The 21,201-nt window shown below is 41.8% G+C and overlaps 1 protein-coding gene across 5 annotated transcripts in view; it reads right to left on the minus strand.

The window, feature by feature from the left end:
* Positions 1-21,201, minus strand: part of eva1c (eva-1 homolog C (C. elegans)) — a 141,812-nt gene that overhangs the window by 51,213 nt on the left and 69,398 nt on the right. For all 5 annotated transcript variants that reach the window (XM_048540120.2, XM_048540116.2, XM_048540119.2 and 2 more), the window contains exons 4-5: positions 11,020-11,143; positions 7,656-7,805 (exon numbers count right to left, since the gene is read on the minus strand). In XM_048540120.2, the coding sequence (XP_048396077.1) occupies positions 7,656-7,805; positions 11,020-11,143 (274 nt within the window). The remainder of the gene's footprint in view (positions 1-7,655; positions 7,806-11,019; positions 11,144-21,201) is intronic.

Genomic DNA, 21,201 nt, shown 5'->3' on the forward strand with positions numbered 1-21,201 from the left:
CTCTACCCATGCCTCTCATTACTTTGTACACCTCGATCAGGTCACCTCTCTTCCTCCTTCTCTCCAGAGAGAAAAGTCCAAGCTCAGTCAACCTCTCCTCGTAAGACAAGCCCTCCAGTCCAGGCAGTATCCTGGTAAACCTCCTTTGCACCCTCTCCAAAGCCTCCACATCTTGCCTATAATAGGGCGACCTCAGCACCGTTGTCGAAAGGGCCCTATACTGGGTCCAACCCATCTCCCGCACTTTTATCATCACCTCCTCTATTCCCTCCCGCAACAGCAATAGGTTTCCCCTTGTCCTTACCTACCATCCCATCAGCATCCACATTCAGAAGATCATTAGCCACAACCAGTAAAACTTACGTAATATACAAAATACCATGCAAGGACCGTGAGGGACATTACACAGGCCAAACTAGAAGAAAACTGACAATAAGGATACATGAACACCTACTAGGCACCAAGAGACACAACCAGTTCTCACCGGTTTCAATACACACGGACAAAGAAGGACATGAATTTGACTGGGACAACATATCCATAATTGCACAAGCCAAACAGAAATATGCCAGGGAATTCCTGGAGGTCTGGCATTCCACCCAGAACACTATCAACAAACACATTGAACCGGCCCCCATATACAAACCATTAAAATACAGAACCGGAAGTAATGCCAACCACCCCAGCAAACTGAGGCACATAAATAACAAACAGGACAGAACATCCACACTTCACTGGAGCCGCATTGACGATGTTACCTAGCAGGGTGATTAAACATCTGCAATCAAACACATCAGCTCGGTGAGCAAGTCTGCAACCTCAACGCCACCCTGTTCCCTGGCTAACATCTCTGTATCAGGCCTACTGCTGTATTTCAGTGAAGTTCAGTGCAAGCTAGAAGAACAACACATGCTTTTCCGCTTGGGCACCCTGCAGCCCTCTGGACTCAATATCCAGTTCAATAATTTTAGGGCCTGAACTCTCCCACGTTCTAGCCCCTACTCCACACAGGCCTTGTTGTCACAGCCTGCCATTAAACATTCCCTATTGTTAGCCATTAACAGTCCGCATTAACAGCTAGTCATCCTCCCAGCCATATCATTATCTACTCCTTTGTCTATCCGACTGCTTTCTCCCTCTTTGGGCTGTATCCCCAACTAATGTTTATTCCTTACGCCCTCCCCCCAGCCTATTTCTGCATTTAAAGTGACATTTTCCTAGTTACCGTCAGCTCTGAGTAAGGGTCACCCAGACTCAAAACATTAATTCTGATTTCTCATCACAGATGCTGTCAGACCTGCTAAGATTTTCCGGCAACTTCTGTTTTTGTTTCTGATTTACAGGATCCACAGTTTTCATGGTTTTTATTTAGCTCTTTTTTACAAGTTCAATTACTTAAACCTATGCCGTCTAGTTTTGCAGTCCCCAATCCTTGGAAAAAGACCTTGGCTATTCACCTATCCATGCCTCTCATGATTTTATAAACTTCTATAAGGTCATCCCACAGCTTCCAACGCTCCAGGGAAAAAAAAGTTCCAGCATACTCAGCTTTTCCCTGTAAGTCAAATCCTGCATCCCAGCAACAGCCTTGTACATCTTTTCTGCACCATCTCAAGTTTAGCAAGATCCTTCGAAAAGAACGGCAACCAGAATTGTATGCAGTATTCTAAAATGGCCTCACCCATGTTCTGTATAGTCAGAACATGACATCCCTACTCCTGTACTGAATGTTCTGACCAATGAAGGCAAGTGTGTCAAATGCCTTCCTCACCACCCTGCTTACTTGTGATTCCATTTTCAAGACTCTATGCATTTGCACCCTGGATCCTTTTGTTCAGCAATATTCCCCGGGGCCCTACTATTGATTGTATAAGTCCTGGCCCTGTTTGCCATACCAAAATGTCTTTGCTTAGTTTGGTCATATGCATCCTTAGTGCCATACTATTGCAGTTTACCTTGAAGTGGTCGAACACATCATTTAATTGATTTGAATATCAGGGTTAGACAATAAATCTTTGACTTTCTAGAGTTGCTGATGACCTATAAAGGTAAGAAGAAGTTTGATAGCCCTTTCAATGCTTGAACATTACATTCAATCTAAGTTTCCATCCAGTGAACCTCCTCTGAATCACCTCCACTGCAATTTCATCCTTCCTTAAATAAGGGGACCAAAACTGCCCATGGTATTTTAAGAAATCAAAAGAAATCAGGGTTAACAGTTCAGGTCCAGTGACCCTTCCTCAGAACTGTTCTGAGGAAGGATCATTGGACCTGAAATGTTAACTCTGATTTCTTGCTGCCAGATTTGCTGAGCTTTTCCAGCAACTTTTGTTTTTGCGTAGTATTTTAGATGTGGTCCCACCAATGCAGTAACTTCTGGTCTTAATTTGTATGTTCGTAAAAGGTTTATCTGTGTCCAGACATCAGTCGATTCCATCTCCTTCTTTTCTCAAATTAGCATGAAAATAAACAAAATATGGGGTCACTCCTTTTTGGGGTAACTGTTTCCTACTGGCAAAAAAAGCTGCTTCTACATACGTGAAATTAAAGTAGCAGCAAAGTGTTGGATAGAAGAAAGCAGAGAAACCAGCAAAGTCACAGAAAAGCATTGCCATACAGATTCTCACATTGACATTTCAAAGACCATAAAAGGCACAATGAAAATGAAAAGAAACTACATAACCATGGGCTGGCATTCAATAGACCTTCTGTCAGAAATTCAGTTATTTAAAGAAGGAATTTTACTTTATGTATTTACTTTATGGATCAGATAGCTGACAAACGATGACAGACAGTCACACTTATTCTCATTCAGGGCACTAAAGGACTGACAAGGGTAAAACTGTTTGGTATTTCTGATGATGAATGCAAAGATCCAGAATTTTATTTCAGCTTTGTAAAGATAAATCTAAAGTTTGGGTCTATTTCAGGGAAGAGATGCTAGGGTTCATGTCATGTTGACACTAGCCCCATTGAAACAATAGACCAATTCATAGGCAGGTGTCAATGCTAAGGTGCAGAATGTGACTTCACTGAAGCTAACTTAGCTGAAAATGTTTATGGAACTCATCATTGTCTCTGCATTCATCAAATATTCTAAAAGGACCTTCTGGACAAACCTAAATAATGTACCATTAACACTCTGTTAGAAGAAGGGCAGGTTGCAGCAGGACAGCAGCATCTTCAGGTGGTTGATTCTACAACAATAAATGCAGATGTGTACAGGTTCAGTCAAATATTCAAATCTCTTCGGTGGATGGTCCATCTCAGCCACCATAACAGTGTCTATCATATCACAACATATGCCAGCAATGTTCCACAAGATAACATTGGACTAAAATGTGTTAGACGTTTAATCACTCACAGAAAGCCCAAAGACAACGCCATGTTCCACAGCAGCTTGTGAAATAATAATTAAAAATGATAACCAGTGATTTTTACTTCCAGATTTGTTGTCTGTACCAACACATCAATGTGATTTGCTGCTTGTCCTGCTTGCTGACTTTGCTCCCACTGGATGGGTGGAGATCCCTTTAATGTGGAGCAAGATTTAATCTGCCATTGAAAGAGTGGAAATCTGCATGAAGCAATTTCGGGATCCTTGTGGGCAGTTTTCTTCGACATCAGCATTGAATAGCAGTATTTCACCACTGACTGCAAATCTAGCTCTATAACTGAGGTGGTGCCTGGTTGTATCTAATGCTGTAGCCACTGATCTTGTACCAGTAGCGACAATACAAATGTGCCCTTGATATCCATAAAGACAAACTAATCCAGACATACCTTTGGAAGTCCTGAAGCGGGGTTTGTGTGGCAATTGCCCAGGACATTTAAACTTCTGATATGCAGCTATCTTGCATCTGGTGATGCTGTTCAAAGTCTTCCTAACTCTGAGTGAAATTAGGGGCTCATTGGGGCCAACTTACTTAACATGATAGCTACCCAGGCAAAGAGAGAAGATTGAAACCTACTTTAACACCTAGGTAACTAGAAGACTGATGCCGCGAACATTCACACTTCGTTCCTAGGCAGGCCATCTTGGCATCTGTTCTTTTCAATGAAATTTCATATTGTTTCCAACCTTTAATTTTGTGTAGGCTATTTACATTCATTGCTACAGTTTCCTGTAACCATGAGAATTAGGCAATTAGGTTATGGATTGTTTGATGATAAAACTCCTGGAACTCATGTTCAGACAAGCAGAATCATTTTTTTGGTTCGGGCGCCATACAATATTATCTCAATGAACTCAATAGCTTCCTTGTAACAAATTCTGTAAACAAATCCATTTTGCTATTTGAATAGGCCTATTATACATTCATAGACAGATCAGATAAATTTTATGCATACATATTGTGTTAGCTTTAAAATAAAGCTTCTTGCAAGACTAAATCATTGTCCTTTGTAAAATTATTTCAATTTTGCTAAGTTCAAATCCCAGAAATTATTTTAAACTACTATCACAAACAATTCAGTTTCCACATGTGGGAGTGACTTTAAAATGAAATTTAACTGAACACTGCCAAACCAATTGGACTCATCCAATTGCTGATCCTAAATTCAATAGACTAAGTCAAGCTACTAGAATGGTAGACTTGGCCAAAAGTCCTCATGAAAGCAAATATCCTATCCAGGGTCTGACTAGTTTGAAAAATAGTTTTATTTGAAAAGCATAAGCAGCATCTGGAAGATGTAATACTGGAACTTTTAAACAATTTGTTAACAGGATGTAGACATTGCTGGCTAGACCAGCATTTACTGACCTCCACTAATTCGCGTGAACAGTTAGGAGAGAACAACATTGCTGTGGGTCTGGAGTCAAATATAGGCCAAACCAGGGAAGGACAGCAATTTTCCTCCCAAAGGTGAACCAGATGGGCTTTCACAATAATTAACAATGGGCACTATTATGTTAGCTTTCTTATTCCAGATTTTTATTGGATTCAGATTTTGCCATCCACAGTGATGGGATTCAATCCCATGACCCCGGTACATTAACCTGGGGTTTTGAATTACTATGCATTGGCACTACCAATACACCAATGTCTCCTCAGTATCACACCCTGCACAACCTAAAAACACACATATGAGCCTAGAAATATCAATATCTGTTTTACAGACATAACACTGTACACCATATAACCGCAATGGCCAGGCATTTATTCTGTGCATTGAGCTGCTCTGTAGGTTTTTCAATTGCATACCTGAAACTGACATTGCACCAACTATGCCAGTTTGTTCCAGGGTCACAGTAAACAGGTGACTATTAAAGGGGCTGTTAGAGACTGCCACACAAATGTAATTTTTTTTACTCACCTTATTGTACAACCAGAAGGAGCAGAATGCTGGTCCCGCAGAGGTCAATGAATGGTGGAATAAACCTGGAGCAGCAAACAGTCCCACAACTCACCAGTTCTACCCTAACTAGACTGGCAGTAAACCTTACAATGGCCCTGCAGGCAGCCTCATTAGGTGATTGCAGTATGTGCTTCACCAGCGTCAGGACCCAATAGAATTCGTAACATCAACTTACTGGCACAGAAAGTCTCCTACTCTTATTAAAATGGGAGTGTAGGTATTGGCAGTGTCTTTGGTATTTTGTCAAGAGTCACACAACATCAGGTTATAGTGCCACAGGCTTATTTGAAGACAAGTTTTCACAGTCTTGCTCCTTTAGAAGGAAACATGTGTCTTCAAATAAACCTGTTGGACTACAACCTGGTGTGGTGTGAATTTTTGATCTTGCTCACCCCAGTCCAACAACCAGCACCTCCATATTTTGGTATTTTGGAACGTGACTTGATAGATTCAATCCTTTAAAATAATAGGATCCAAAGAATTAGACTCAGAGATGTCACTGCCACCTTGTTAACGTAGCAAGGATTGTGTCTCATTGTCTCATTGTAACAATTGTCACACAACTGAGTTTTCTTAGAGATAATGGGAACTGCAGATGCTGGAGAATCTGAGATAACAAAGTGTGGAGCTGGAAGAACACAGCAGGCCAAACAGCATCTTAGGAGCACAAAAGCTGACGTTTAGGGCCTAGACCCTTCATCAGAAAAGCGGGAGGGGGAGAGGGTTCTGAAATAAATAGGGAGAGAGGGGGAGGCGGATCGAAGATGGATAGAGGAGAACATAGGTTTCATTATCAGGATGTGAGCATCGGTGGTAAGGCCAGGATTTATTGCCAAATATTGTTAATGGACAATCAACCATATTGGTGAAACTGGAGTAACATGCAGACCAGGCCAGATAAGGATGGCAGGTTTCCATCCATTCAGGACAATAACGAATCATTTTTTAGCATTTTTAGACTATGTTTTGATAACTTCATGGTCACTTTTCATTTTATGCAAGCTTTTTATTTTCAAACTTTATTAAAACACTGAACCCAATTTCCCAATCTGGTCTGGCTGGAATTTGAACTGAGTTCCATGGATTATTAATTAAGATCACCACAACACCATTATTTATTTTTGTAATAAAACCAATTTCCATAAATCTTTCAACTAAGCAAATCGTCCCCTCATAAACTTTAGATTTTGATTGAAATTCATGACCAATTTTGATTTAATACATCAGTTTTTGAAGTGGGGTTTTCAAGGTTTTATGTTTGTATTCTCATAAAGTCTATCCTTAGTGTTTACAGAGTGCAGCCATTAAGAACCAGCCCATGTTAAATATAGATGGACTCCATATACTATAGAGTTAGAGCGTTATACAGCACGGAGACACATGCTTTGGTCCGACTTGTTCACAGCAACCAAATATCCTAAACTGATCTAGTCCCATCTGCCAACATTTGGTCTAAATTCCTCTAAACCTTTCCTATTCAAACACCTATCTACATGTCCTTTAAATGTTGTCATTGTACCCACCTTCACTGCCTCCTCCGGCAGCTCATTCCATGCACATACCACCGCCTACAAGAAAAGGTTGCCCCTCGGATCCTTTTAAATCTTTCCTATCTCACCCTAAACTTTTGTACTTCTCTACCCTGGGTAAAAGACCTTGACTATTCACCCTTTCCATATTCTTCACAACTTTACCAGCATCTATAAGGTCACCCCTCGGCGTCTGTCACTCCAGAGAAAAAAGTCCAGCCTATTGAGATCTGCAAAATCATAAGGGGTATAGACAAAGTGGACAGCAAGAAGCTTTTTCCCAGAGTGGGGGACTCAGTTACTAGGGGTCATGAATTCAAAGTGAAAGGAGGAAAGTTTATGGGAGATACGAGTGGAAAGTTCTTTACACAGAAGCTGGTGGGTACCTGGAACGCGTTGCCAGCAGAGGTGGTAGATGCAGACATGATAGTGTCTTTTAAGATGTGTCTGGACAGGTACATGGAAGGGCAGGGAGCAAAGAGTTACAGACCCTTAGAAAACAGAGGATCTCGATCAGCGCAAACTTGGAGGGCCGAAGGGTCTGTTCCTGTGCTGTAATTTTCTTTGTTCTTTGTTCTATTCATCCTCTCCCTATAGATCAATCCCTCTAGCCTAGCAACAGCCTTGTAAAACTTGAAACTCTGAAAAAGATTAACAACATGTTTCCTAAAGCAGGGAAACCAGAATTGAGTGCAATATTCTCAAAGTGGCCTCACCAGGGTCTTGTATAGCCGCAATATGACATCCCAACTCTTATACTCCACATACCTATGTTAGGAAGCTTATGGTTTGAAGGGCAAGCCTTATTTCCATTCATCTTTCTGCCGTATGTTGCAGAATAGACGTTGATCAATGCAGAGTCTTTACAGTGAAGTTTAAGTTCTTTCCCCTCACAGGCTACTTTGCTTTTATACTCATCTGTAAGAAAAGGCACAGTTAAATCACTGTAAATAAATTGCAACATGTCGGAATGATGGCAACAAATGTAATTTTCTTTAATGCATAGAACTCTTAGTTCCAGTTTTTACACAAATCACATCTAAAATTTGCAGCTTCTCCTTTCACCATTCAATAACAAAGTTTAAAGTGGAACTTTAACTTGGCAATGGTCATTGACTGCTCTGGGACGATGTTTGTAGCCAAGGTGAAAATGGATGTAAAGACTACATATATTGTGTAAGTCATCAATTTTGATTTTTTAAACTCCTGTCCCTCTTCAACATCATGTCCTCCAATAGCTTCTGAAATGCTTTCATGGTTTTTACTTCCATACCTAAATGTAACTGCTCTTTACTGATCAATCTTTGTGTGAAGAACATTCTGAAATTAGTCCTAAATGTTCTATTCAAAAATTTTGCTTTCTTTACCATCATCCTACTGTCACCATTAGTTTGAAGTAACGTGTTTAGGATAAAGAGGTGGATGAACAACAAATAAATTTTACAAAGGCACTTGATGAGATGCCACATCAAAGGTTATTGCAGAAAGTAAAAGCTCATGGTATGGGGGGTAACAAATTGGCATGGATAGAAGTTAGACTAGGTAACAGGAAACACAGAGTAGGTGTAACTGGTCTTTCTCAGGTAACAAATGGTGTGCCACACTGATTAATGCCACTGTTCTCAATGACTTGGATGACATTGTTCTTAAATTACTTGGATGAAGGCACTGAAGGTATGGTTGCTAAACTTGCAGATGACTTAAAGATAGGCAAGAAAATAAGTTGTGAAGAGGACATAAGGAGGACACAAAGGGATATAAGATAGAGAGAGATAGAGAGATAGTGGGAACTGCCGATGCTGGAGAATCTGAGATAACCAGGTGTAGAGCTGGATGAACACAGCAGGCCAAGCAGCATCAGAAGAGCAGGAAAGCTGACGTTTCAGGAAACGTCAGCTTTCCAGCTCCTCTGAGGCTGCTTGGCCTGCTGTGTTCATCCAGGTCTACACCTCGTTACCTGGGATATTAGATAGGTTGTGATTAGGCAAAAGTCTGGCAAATGGAATACAATGAAGGAACATGTGAAATTAACCGTTTGGCTGAAGTAATAAGAAAGAAGTGCATTATCTGAATGGTGAGAGATTGCAGAGCTCTGAGATGTAGAGACGTCTGGCTATCCTAGTGGAAAAATTGCAGAAGGTTGGTCAGCAGATACAGCAAATGATTAGGAAAGCTAATAGAATTTTATCATTTATTTCATGGGGAATTAAAAACAAAAGCAGGGAGATAATGCTTCAGGTTTGCAAGGAATTGGTGAGACTACATTTAGTGTACAGTATACAGTATTGGTCTCCTTATTTACAGAAAGATGTAAAAATGTTAGAAGTAGTTCAAAGAACTTTTACCAAACTAATCACTAGAATTGGTGGATTGTCTTATGAGCAAAGATTGAGCATTGCATTTTGAAGAGTAAGAGGCAATAATGGTGAAACAATTTCGAAAGGGGGAGTTGTTCTTAACACGGTGGGTATGAAAAGGATGTTGTGAGTGAATCTGAAATTAGTGTTTAAGAGATTTCCCCTTTAATACTGAGATAAGGAGACTTTTTTTTCTCTGTGTCGTGAGCCTTTGAAACGTTTTCCTCAAAAGGCACCAGAAATAAAGTAGTTAAATATTTTTACAGCAGAAGTAGACAGATGTTTGATGAGCAAAAGAGTGAAAAATAATCAGATTAAGTGGAAAGTGAGGTTGAAATCAGATCAACCTGAATGGGCAGCACAGTAGCTCAGTGGTTAGCACTGCAGCCTCACAGCACCAGGGACCTGGGTTTGATTCCACCTTCGGGCAACTGTCTGTGTGGAGTTTGCACATTCTCCCCGTGTCTGCCTGGGTTTCCTCCCACAGTCCAAAGATGTGCAGGCTAGGTGGATCGGCCATGCTAAATTGCTCATAGCGTTCAGGGGTTTGTGGGTTATGGGGGATGGATGTGGGTGGGATGCTTCAAGGGGTGGTGTGGATTTGTTGGGCCACAGGGCCTGTTTCCACGCTGTAGGGAATCTAATCTAAATCAAACCTGGCAGAACAGGCTCAAGGGGCTGAATGCCCCCTCCTGCTCTTAATTCATATGTTTGTGATTTAAGGGGCTGCTGGTTACTGAAAGCTTTAGATTAAAAATTCTGGCCGTTGAAATGTACCTTTCCTTCCTGGACACAAATCTGACCTACACTAATACGGGGTTAACCTATCTTAGAGGTCTTGAGTGTTGTACATTTGAAGCAAACTCAATCGTCTCTTAATGGTCATGAATCAGTAGAAAGATACACAAATAATTGGAAATCCTATTTAGAGAGACCATAATACAGCTGAGGTACAATCCAGAAAATGTCACATCAGTACAATAAGTAGTGTACTTCTGAAGTTGAAACTGATGTAATTTGTTGGGTAGGCTAGGGAGTGATGCAATATCTCATATCAGACTACTTTTCTGCTGACCAAAATGTTCCATTTTTCTGAACTAATAATTCACAACCTAAAACAAAAAAACTCACTGGATGTAAAAAATATGAAAACGTTCAAGTAAAATTGCTTTCACTTCATCTCATTTTGCCGAAGCTCATTAAAAACAGGCAGTTATGCTTGTCATATTTAGAATCTCGAAAGCTACCATGCTGAAATGCAAACCTGATTATGACTAACCTACCTATTTCTAGTTGAATTATTCTTTCTACATCTGCTTTTGGATACTGCTGGTGTGGAGAATGTCACATTCCAAACCGTCCCACCTCGCCATTGAGAACAGGTTATGACATGCATTTCAAATGGAAACACAGTGGGACAAAAGACTACAACTTTAGTTCCAAGTTGCTGACCGGTGTCCTTTCTTAGGGACTTCCATGTCATCATTGATCGGAAGAAGGTGGAAATACTTTAACAGAGTAAAGCAGACATTTTTCCATTGGCTCACAGCTATAAATAATAGTTAAATATGAATTAGGAAATGACTTCAATGGGAAAATTAGACGGATTTTTACAAATAGGCTATGAATAAGATATGATTTCGTTATTGTTATTAGGTAGATCGTATCAAATATTTATACCTAATTATACAAGTTTTGTTAGCCACCCTTTGTAATTCAAACAAAGTGCTCGATCCAGAAAATATGCATTCATTAAGTATGGACGTATTACTTACTTGGCTTGCATTTATAGGACACAAGGAGGTATTTGCTAGTGCCTGGACAAGGGTCAAGTCCAAAAACACGTCTATTGACGAGAAGCTGGCAGGATTGCTGATCCTGGCATTCATCCAGTATTTTCTGGCAAGAATGAAAGCAAGAAGACATAGTTCAGGAATAAAGAGAATTATCTGCAAGCACAGGCCCATGAAATACTATTAGATTGAAAATGTGATCGAAATAGCTTTCAAAACTAAATGCATTAAGAACTTTTTAAAAAACTTTTGAACAAAGAACAGAAATGCTTAGAACTCTGCAGTCAACACTATACAATATTCTAGGGATTGTATTTTAGCAATAATTAAGTTGGTTAAGCATCACTTTTGTTGACACCAGCATTTTTACCAAATATGTTAACAGTTCTTGTAAAAAGTACAAACCATTCAAAAGAAGTTCAGGTATAAATCAAAAAGTCACTTTAAGAACAGATATAACTCTGCAAGTTAACAAAATGTCTGTAATTTTGTCAATTGTTCCATGCAAATTCTGATGCTATGGATTATTTAGATCCCTATGAAGCTGTATAATGTACCATTAAGGGTTCATATCCTAAACGGGTATCCATAGTTACCACTAAGACAGGGAGCAAATATTAGCCGCATGACTTGTAATCAGCCTGCAAATAGGTGGAGAAAAAAATGAGAGTACAGTCTTGTGTTCCAAGTGAACAATATCTGTGGATGGTCTTAATTTCAAATTAAGAACTCACATTGTTGTCCCTTGCCTGTGATTACTATTGCTTACATTGAAGAAAAGAGAAACATGATAACAATTAATAATAGCTGTTGTCCAGGAGACCTCAGAAAGAATCTAGTGACCACATTACATTCCATTCAGTGTTTTGTAGCTGGGAAAATGTTAGAATTATGCAGCCGTGATTTTAACTTACGCTTTGATTGAACTTTAATATTTATTATTCTCCCACAGAGCAAGGTCCTGCTTGGCCTCTATCCCTCATTTGTCCCAAATGTTTCTTTTCCTCCAAGTGGCTGAATCCATTAGGCGTCTCTAGTTGAATAAGCCATTATTAGTCCAAAACAAATCCCATCTGGATTCACTGCTCATATCTAATGTACATCCTTTTGCCTCTCTAATCTGCCTTTAATGTCCTTAGCTATTTAAGTGTCCGTCTCTCTCCCAAACATAAACTAACATTTTCCCGGCGATGTCACACTGAATGGAATGGAATGTGGTCACTAGCTTCTCACTGAGGTCTCCCGGGCAACTATTAGTCCAAGATTACTTTCTCGCTACTTGCCAATTCCTGCTCATCTCAATGCCTGGCAGCATGAGATTGGTAGTATATAAATTTCTCCTTTACATCACTTTACAGATGAATTCCTCCCTAAGCTCTGGCATGAGAATAAAAACCATAAATGGTATGTCTTTGCGAAGGGTAAGACCAGTACCTCTGCCACATAATTTTGTTTTAAAAATGTATTTAAACATGTCCTCAAGACATGGGTTTTCAACACAGAGGCAGGAATCTGGAAGTCAGAATTTTATCACTGTCTTTACATAAGAACATAAGAACTAGGAGCAGGAGTGGGCCATCTGGCCCCTCAAGCCTGCCCTGCCATTACACCGGAAAAAGAAAGTGTTGTTGAGGAGAATACTGAGATACAGGCTATTAGACCAGATGGGATTGAGGTTCTTAAGGAGGAGGTGTTGGATATTCCGGCAAGTGTGAAAATAGATAAGTCCCCGGGCCAGATGGGATTTATCCTAGGATTCTCTGGGAAGCTAGGGAGGACATTACAGAGCCTTTGGTTTTGATCTTTGTGTCGTCATTGTCTACAGGAATAGTGCCAAAAGACTGGAGGATAGCAAATGTTGTCCCCTTGTTCAAGAAGGGGCGTAGAGACAATCTTGGTAATTATAGACCAGCGAGCCTTACCTCAGTTGTTGGTAAAGTGTTGGAAAAGATTATAAGGGATAGGATTTATAATCATCTGGAATAGTCAACACGGTTTTGTGAAGGGTAGATCGTGCCTCACAGATCTTATAGAGTTCTTTGAGAAGGTGACGAAACAGGTGGATGAGAGTAAAGTGGTTGATGTGGTGTGTATGGATTTCAGTAAAGCGTTTGATAAGGTTCCCTACTGTAGGCGATTGCAGAAAATATGGAGGCATGGGATTGAGGGTGATTTAGCAGTTTGGATCAGAAATTGGCTCGCTGTAAGAAGACAGAAGGCGGTGGTTGACAGGAAATGTTCATCCTGAAGTTCAGTTACTAGTGGTGTACCGGAAGGATCTGTTTTGGGGCCACTGCTGTTTGTCATTTTTATGAATGATGTGAAGGATGAGGGTGTAGAAGGATAGGTTATTAAATTTGCGGATGACACTAAAGTCGGTAGAGTTGTGGATAGTGCGGAAGAATGTTGCAGATTACAGAGGGACATAGATAAGCTGCAGAGCAAGGCTGAGAGGTGGCAAATGGAGTTTAATGCGGAAAAGTGTGAGGTGATTCACTTTGGAAGGAGTAACAGGAATACAGAGTACTGGGCTAATGGTAAGATTCTTGGTAGTGTAGATGAGCAGAGAGATCTCAGTGACCATGTGCATAGATCCCTGAAAGTTGCCACCAAGGTTGATAGGATGGTTAAGAAGGCATACAGTGTGTTAGATTTTATTGGTAGAGGGATTGAGTTTTGGAGCCATGAGGTCAAGTCGCAGCTGTACAAAACTCTGGTGCGGCCGCACTTGGAGTATTGCGTACAGTTCTGGTCGCCCCATTATAGGAAGGATGTGGAAGCATTGGAAAGAGTGCAGAGCAGATTTACCAGGATGTTGCCTGGTATGGAGGGAAGGTCTTACGAGGAAAGGCTGAGGGACTTGAGGCTGTTTTCGTTAGCGAGAAGTAGGTTAAGAGGCAACTTAATAGAGACATACAAGATGATCAGAGGATTAGATAGGGTGGGCAGTGAGAGCCTTTTTCTTCAGATGGTGATGGCTAGCTCAAGGGGACATAGCTTTAAATTGAAGGTTGATGGACATAGGACGGATGTCAGAGGTTGTTTCTTTACTCAGAGAGTAGTAAGGGCATGGAATACCCTGCCTGCAACAGTAGTAGACTCGCCAATTTTAAGGGCATTTAAATGGTCATTGGATAAACATATGGATGATAATGGAATAGTGTAGGTTAGATGGGCTTTGGATTGGTTTCACAGGTTGGCGCAACATCGAGGGCCGTAGGGCCTATACTGCACTGTAATGTTCTATGTTCTATGTTCTATGGCTAATTGTTTTGAGACTCAGATCCACTTACCCACCCACTCACCATTGCCCTTAATTCCCTTATTGTTCAAAAATTTATCTAGCCTTGCCTTAAAAGCATTCAGCAAGGTGGCTTCAACTGCTTCAGTGGGCAGGGAATTCCACACATTCACAACCCTTTGGGTGAAGAAGTAGTTCGTCCTGATCTCAGTCCAACATCTGCTTCCCTTTAGTTTGAGGCGATGCCCTCTAGTCCTAGTTTCACCTGCTACAGGAAACAACCTCTCTGCCTCCACTTTATCTATTCCCTTCATATTCTTATATGTTTCTATAAGATCTCCCCTCATTCTTCTGAATTCCAATGACTATAATCCCAGTCTACTCAGTCCCTCCTCATAATCCAACCCTCTCAACTCTAGAATCAACCGAGTGAATATCCTCTGCACCCCCTCCAATGCTAGTATATCTCTTCTCAAGTAAGGAGACCAAAACTGCACACAGTACTCCAGGTGAGGCCTCATCAGGGCCCTATACAGCTGCAGCATAGCCTCCCTATTTATAAACTCCATCCCTCTAGCAATGGCAGACAAAATTCCATTTGCCTTATTAATCACCTGCTGCACCTGCAATCCTACTTTTAACGATTCATGCACAAGGACACCCAAGTCCCTCTGCACAGCAGCATGCTGCAATTTTTTCCATTTAAAACATAGTCCATTTTGCTGTATTTCCTACCAAAATGGATGACCTCACATTTATCGTGTCACTATCCCACATTTTTAATATTTATTCTCAGCATAAAGGTATCACTAACTCAAACTGCATTTATTGCACATGCCCAATTGCACAAATGTGCGTCATGAATTTTGAAGATTTTAAAAATCACATTGCTATGGGTCAGGAGTCATATGTGGGCCAGACCGGATGAAGATGGCAGTTTTCCTCCCTAAATGACATTAGTGAAGCAGATGGGTTTTTCCATACAACCAACATTGCATCCATCAAGAGACAAAATTCCACAGTTTATTGAATTCAAGCTCCATCGTCTGCCAAGGTGGAATTCGAACCCATGTCCCAAAAACATTACCTTGTTCTTTCGTCTAACAGTTCAGCTATATTACCACTAGGCCATTGCCTCCCCCGGGCAATATCCTACAGGAATTCAGTCCTGCTTCCTGAGACAGAGGGGGGCTGATGCTGAGGCAGTTCCTGTAAAAAGCCAGCCTCCCTCCAGAGAAACATTGGCCCAGTTCATCCAATTGGTGCAAAGCACCCCTCATTCTGACCCCTTATCCCTACTTCTTCACTCCTTTCATCCCTGTGCCCATCAACATCTACACCATCACTCTTTCTACCCCAATCAACTCATTTCTTGACTGAATGCCTCTAAACTCTGTATCTGTGCAGCTGCCCCAAGGGTCCATGTACCATGATTGCTGTGCCAATGCCAATCGCAGCGCTAACGTCTGGTTCCAGAAGTGGTTGCTGTGCCCAACCTTGGAGGTCCATGCAGAAGGAGAAAAAGTTATTGGGAAAGTTGTTCTTTACCCCTTCTACATCTCCCTCTCACCATTACTACTTTATAAATAGGACTCTCAGGCTCTATTGGCTCATAAATCTGCTAAAATGAACAAATAACACTTCTCTAGGAATTAAAAATTCATCCACCTTAAAAATCTCATAAATCTGTTAAAATAAAGAACAATCTTGAGAAGTAACTTCAAGCCCTTTATTCTCCTTGAACAATTACTTCCTTCGGTATGTCTGGGTCAAAATCCTGGAATCTCTCCCCAACTACACTGTGGGTCTATCTACACCAAAGTGATTGCAGCAGTACAAGAAGGCAGCTTATCTCCACCTTCAAAAGGGCAACTACAGATGGGCAATAAATGTTGGCAACAACTACTTCTCATGAATTATTTATAAAAAGTCAGAAATGTGTCAAAAGCATCAAACTCATATTCTCAGGACTGTTACATAAACAATTCCTGCTGTTCAGAGTTCATTAGTGCTTCAGAACATAAGAACATAAGAACTAGGAGCAGGAGTAGGCCATCTGGCCCCTTGAGCCTGCCCCAACATTTAATAAGATCATGGCTGATCTTCTTGAGATTCAGCTCCACTTACCTATCTGCTCACCATAACCCTTAATTCCTTTACTGTTCAAAGATTTATATAGCCTTGCTTTAAAAACATTCAGCGAGGTAACCGCTTCACTGGGTAAGGAATTCCACAGATTCACAACCCTTTGGATGAAGAAGTTCTTCCTGACTTCAGTCCTACGTCTGCTTCCCTTTATTTTGAGGCGATGCCCTCTAATCCTAGTTTCACCTGCTAGCGGAAACAACTTCCCTGCCTCCACTTTATCTATTCCCTTCATAATCTTACATGTTTCTATAAGATCTTCCTTCATCCTCAGTCTCTCCACATAATCCAACCCTCTCAACTCAGGAATAAACCAAGTGAATCTCCTTTGCTCCCACTCCAGTGCTAGTATATCTCTTCTCAAGTAAGGAGACCAAAACTGCACACAGTACTCCAGGTGTGGCCTCACCAGGGCCCTCTACAGCTGCAGCATAGCCTCCCTGTTTATAAACTCCATCTCTCTCGCAATGGCAGACAAAATTCCATTTGCCTTTTTGATTACCTGCTGCACCTGTAATCCTACTTTTTGCGATTCATGCACAAGGACACCCAAGTCTCTCTGCACAGCAGCGTGCTGCAATTTTTTACCATTTAAAACATAATCCATTTTGCTGCTATTCCTACCAAAATGGATGACCTCATACTTATCAACATTGTACTCCATCTGCCAGACCTTTGCCCACTCACTTAGACTATCTATATCCCTCTGCAGACTTTCAGCATCTTCTGCACACTTTGCTCCACCACTCATCTTAGTGTCAGCTGCAAATTTTGACACATCAAATGATGACGGTGAATACATTGTTGATTGTTGAGGAAAACTCTCTGGTTCACTCATGTCCTTTAGGGAAGGAAACTGCCATCCTTACCTGGTCTGGCCTACATGTAACTCCAGACCCCAGCAATGTCATTGACTCTTAACTGCTTTCTAGGCAATTAAAGATGGGCAATAAATGCAGCCCAGTCAGTGATGCCTTCATCCCATAAACTGAATAAAAGGGGAAAAAATCCTTAGCTCACAGTCAAGCACTGGCATCTCCTTGTACCACAGTCAGCTCTACTCAGCTCAGAGCCTCTCTTTCCCTGACCTGCAAAAGACCTCTACTGTATACTTTCATCCTGCACACAATGCACACCCTCAGGCAACACTTTTTCTCCACCCTGTCAGACATCAAGGACCGAAAGGCCTTGCTTCTATTTACCACCTCCACAACACTATCCAGGTGCTCACTCTTAATTTGCCAGGCACCATTAGCCATGCTGGTCTCCTCAGCCTCTCCCACTGACACCGACTACATCACTTCCTCTGCCAACGTCAGCCACATCACCACCGCCACCGATGCCAACAACATCAACATTCACTTCCACCTGTGTTACCGTCCCCAATCACAGACTTACTGCCGAAATAGTCTCCACCCCCGTGCCCAGTTCCAACTCTACACCCAACCCCAGCCCGAAGCCCTGCTCGGTCTTCATCATCCCCCCAGACCACCCCCTCTGAGGAAAAACTGAGGACAAACGGTCAGTCCTCAGCAAAAGATTCACCTTCATTCCCCTCCACCCACACATCAATGAATTCCGTTCACATCTGGACGTTGAGCTCTTTTTCCGCCACCTCCACCCCCGCACCTATTTCTTTAAACGTGAGTCTAACCCACCCTCTACAGACCCTTTCTCCTGCTTCCAACACACCCCATCCTCCTGGACACCATCCCAAGGCCTCTTGCCCTCTCTCAACCATTTCATTTTCAACTACCATCGTGACATTGATCGCCTCAACCTCTCCACCTCTCACACTCACTCCAACCTCTCCCCCACAGAACGTGCAGCCCTCTGCTCCAACGCTAACCTCACCATCAAACCCAGAGATAAAGGGGGCCCAGTAGTGGTATGGTACACTGATGCTTACATCGCGGACACCAGGTGCCAATTCTCTGACACCTCTTCCTACCACCCCCTCAATTACGATCGCATCCCTGACCACCAAACCTTCATCTCTCAGGCCATAACTTTATCACCTCAGGTGGCTTTCCACCAACAGCCGCCAACCTCATTGTTCCTCAACCCCACATCACCTGGTTTTATCTCCTTCCCAAATTCCACAAACTTGACTGGTCAACCGATTGTCTCAGCCTGCTCCTGCTCCACTGAGCTCATCTTTGCTTGCCTTGACTCTATCCTTTCCTCCTGGTCCAGGAACTCCCCACCTATGTTCGGGACATGACCCACACCTTCCACCTCCTCCAGGACTTTCAATTCCCTGGCCCCCAAAATCTCATCTTCACCATGTACATCCTGTCCCTGTACCCTTGTATCCACCATGCAGATGGCCTAAAAGCCCTCAGCTTCTTCCTGTCCCACAGGCCCAACCAGTTTCCCTCCACTGACACCCTCATCTGCTTAATAGAACTCATCCTTACCCTCAACAACCTTTTCTTTAACTCCTTCCACTTCGTGAAAACCAAAGCCGTGGCAATGGGCACCTATGTGGGTCCAAGCTATGCCAGCCTCTTCATAGGGCACATGGAACAGTCCAGAGTCCTGATGAAGGGTCTAGGCCTGAAACATCAACTCTCCTCCTCCTCTGATGCTGCCTGACCTGCTGTGTTCCTCCAGCTCCACACTGTATTGAAGATTGCTAAGCTATTCTGTACAAAGTGAATGAAAGCTCACTTATCTGACAATGTTTTCAAATCGTCACATAGGTGTTCAGCAAAGAATTAATAATCGCCAATAGGATAGTTTAAACACTTTGCTATTGCTGTCACACTAGGTTAGCCTTTTAATATTTTACATTGCAGAATAATATTTTATCCAGTGGATAATGTATTGTAATACATTTGAAGAGTCTTCTGCTTTTACAGTGTTGTTGTCCTACTTTACAGTTTTTCAGTTGGCAGAGACTGTTCTACTCCCATAGGGCTACTCTCGCATTAGAGAAAGATGACTGGTGGTGAGTTTAACTTGAGAGTCACCACACCTCAGGCAAGGGGCAAGGTTGAGAAGGCAGGACTTGAGCTGGTACAATCGAATCCTCACTGCTGGTATCATGTTGCATTAAAAACCAGTGATCCAGTGAACTAAGCTAACCGTCCGCTAACAGAGAACCAGCAAAAAACATCATTTAATGGCCATTTACCTTTTCTAATCATAGCACGAACATCACTCAGTTTAATAAAAATAGTTTCATGATAAACTACGGTAGAAACAATATGACCTTTACTCACTTGTGAAATCCTTTCTATTTCCAATCTTGGGTTAATTCATCTACTCTGCAAATATGATCCAGGAAGGTTTCCAAAATATGGATCCTTGACTCCCTGATCCGCAGACCACAATCACAGAAAAGCAACAGCACACCCTCCACGACAATCCTCAATATCAGCGCCCTGCAGAGATGCGTACTCAGCCCCCTACTATACTCCTTGTACACTCATGACTGTGTGGCCAAATTTCACCCAAACTCCATCTGCTAGTTTGCTGATGATACCACTGTTGTGGGCCAGATATCAAACAATAATGAGACAGAATGCAGGGAAGGGACAGTGCTTGGTGGCATGACATACAAATAATAATCTCTCCCTTAATCTCAGCAAAACTAAAAGGCTAATCATCAATGTCAGGAAGCAAGGAGGGGGTCAAGGCCCTATCTACATCAATGGAGCTGAGGTGGAGTATCACCAACGTCCAGGACCTCCCACTTTGATGTGACAGTCAAGAAGCCACAACAATGCTGCTTCTTCTTCAGGAGGCGAAGGACATTCAGTATGTCCATAAGGACTCCCAGCACCTTTTATAGATGCACCATGGAAATCATTTTATATGGATGTATCATGTCTTGTTATGGCAACTGCTCTCCCCAGAACTGTAAGAAATTACAGAAATTTGTGAACGCAGCCCAGTCCATCGCGCAAGCCAATCTTCCAGCCATGGACTCCATGTGTACTTCTTGATGCCTTAGAAAAGTAGCCAACGTCATCAAAGACCCCTGTCACCCCAGTTATAACCTCTTCCAACCTCTTCAATCAGGCAGAAGATCCAAAACCTAAACACACATCCCAACAGGCTCAAGAACAGTTTCCTCCCCACTGTTATTAACCTCTCAAATTTCATATCTAAGATTGATTTTGCCTTTTGCACACCTTCGTTGCAGCTGTAACTTTGTATTTCTTGCTCAGTTCAATCACCCTATGATCTTTGTATACTATAATCTGCCTATATTGCAAGCAGAACAAAACTTTTCCCTGTACTTAGGTAGATGTGCTGATAATAAATCAAATCTAAATTAAATTAAATATGACTGTCTCATTGAAAATTATGTTAAGCTCTGAAATGCTTACTTTCAGAATGATTCTGGCAGCTTTGAAGAAGTAGCATGTGGAATTCTCAAACTGGCCTCTTTTCCAATGTGGTGAAAACAGCGACAGAAACAAAGACAAGAATTGCACATTTTCTGTTCATTGGGAACTTCTGTTTGCAATTTTTGCTTCTGTACCACCCTGAAACTGTGCTATGAAATCTAACTCTTTATTTCTGTGTGAGCATCTGCATTAAGAATATTAATTAAACAATGCAGCTCACTTGATTGAGAGCCCATTCACTATCTTCAACATTTGGTCCCTTCACCAAGTGGCAGCAGTGGATACGACCATGTGATGTACCCTAGCAACTTGCCAATGGTTCTCTAATAGCACCATCCAAACCTACAACCTGGAAATACAATGGCACCAATTGCTTGGTACACTGCCTTCAAGTTCCTCACCAAGTCATATAATGTC

This window comes from Stegostoma tigrinum, chromosome 12 (assembly GCF_030684315.1).
Source record: "Stegostoma tigrinum isolate sSteTig4 chromosome 12, sSteTig4.hap1, whole genome shotgun sequence".
Classification (NCBI taxonomy): Eukaryota; Metazoa; Chordata; class Chondrichthyes; order Orectolobiformes; family Stegostomatidae; genus Stegostoma; species Stegostoma tigrinum.